Below are 1,273 nucleotides of genomic sequence, written 5' to 3' on the forward strand. Positions count from 1 at the left end.
ACAGGTATGGCTCTGGATCTGTGTCCGCTACAAGAAACTCTTCAAAATCGCGTTCAAAGTCGTCCATTGCAGCTACTATAGTCCGGAGATATCATTAGGCTAAATAAACAACTGAGTTTTGTTTTGCCTGCTCACCGGTGTATCCCTCCGTGGATCACAGCACAGGACGTAAACACACTATAGTTCCGTGTATCAAACTTATTCTATAACGACTAAAAAGGACTCTAGTTTTTCAAATTAATGTTTATTTTAAATGCACGTGCAGAAATGCCAGCTTCAGGGTTTCTGTAACGTTTATTTGGTCACTTTTACGAGTAGGCTACTGACCCCCTATAGACTTCAATTGTATTCGCTAAGCTAAGCCGCAATGCTAACCGCTGAGACTCAGCCACTGGACGTACAGACACAAAAAAGATATCGATCATGTTGTCTCAATATGAAAATGATAGAGAAAGGGCATAACTCCCGAATCGTTGGCCTATTCCTTTAAGTGGTGCCTGGCTGTGCTAACATGTAAAACAGTGTCCCTCACCAGCAGTTTGTTATCTTTGATGACACAGAGGAGTTTGGTCCACTGGCCAAAGCGCTTTTTGCGCAGCAAGAATGCACAGATCCGAGCGTCCTTCACCAGATCCATGGACGCCTCTGCAGATGGCCACTGGTGATGCATCTTTTGGCCCTTTCCATCCTCCTCTTCCTCATCGTATGACTCATAGGAGCTGCTCATGGCATCCGAGTCATAGTCTGAGAGGGAGATGCAGAAGGCAGAAGGATACAGAATATTGTTTTTCACATGCTGCCTTTTCATTTCCATCATATTATTCCAAGTAAACATAAAAACTTGCCAAAAAGCTATAAATTCAATATTTTTCACAGCATGTTCATTAACTACTGTCTGTATGTATGGCTGTGAGTAAGGGCATAATATCAGTAATTGTAAAAAAGTCTGTCACTCACTGGCAGTGATGTATTCAGGAGTCTTTCCAGGACTTAAAGGAACCGCTTCCTCATAGTAGCCTTCTGGTAGAGAGGAGCTGGGCAGAGGAGGAGGGCCATTGTTTGGAGGCTGCAGAGAGAACAGAAGCTTTCAGTGATTAATGAATCTTGATTGTATTGTCCCACCAGAACACTGCGCTCTGAGAACGCAGGGTTACTCGTGGTCCCTAAAGTCTCCAAAAGTAGATCAGGAGCCAGAGCCTTCAGCTATCAGGCTCCTCTCCTATGGAATCATCTTCCTGTTACGGTCCGGGAGGCAGACACCATCTCCACATTT

General features: G+C 44.3%; 1 protein-coding gene across 1 annotated transcript in view; it reads right to left on the reverse strand.

The window, feature by feature from the left end:
- Positions 1 to 478: 478 nt before the first annotated feature.
- LOC126404655 (actin filament-associated protein 1-like) overlaps positions 479 to 1,273 on the reverse strand; it is a 135,132-nt gene continuing 134,337 nt past the window's right edge. The window contains exons 4-5 of the mRNA XM_050068033.1: positions 958 to 1,066; positions 479 to 744 (exon numbers count right to left, since the gene is read on the reverse strand). Coding sequence (XP_049923990.1) covers positions 479 to 744; positions 958 to 1,066 — 375 coding nt within the window. The remainder of the gene's footprint in view (positions 745 to 957; positions 1,067 to 1,273) is intronic.

The sequence above is a fragment of the Epinephelus moara genome, chromosome 17, assembly GCF_006386435.1.
Source record: "Epinephelus moara isolate mb chromosome 17, YSFRI_EMoa_1.0, whole genome shotgun sequence".
NCBI lineage: Eukaryota > Metazoa > Chordata > Actinopteri > Perciformes > Serranidae > Epinephelus > Epinephelus moara.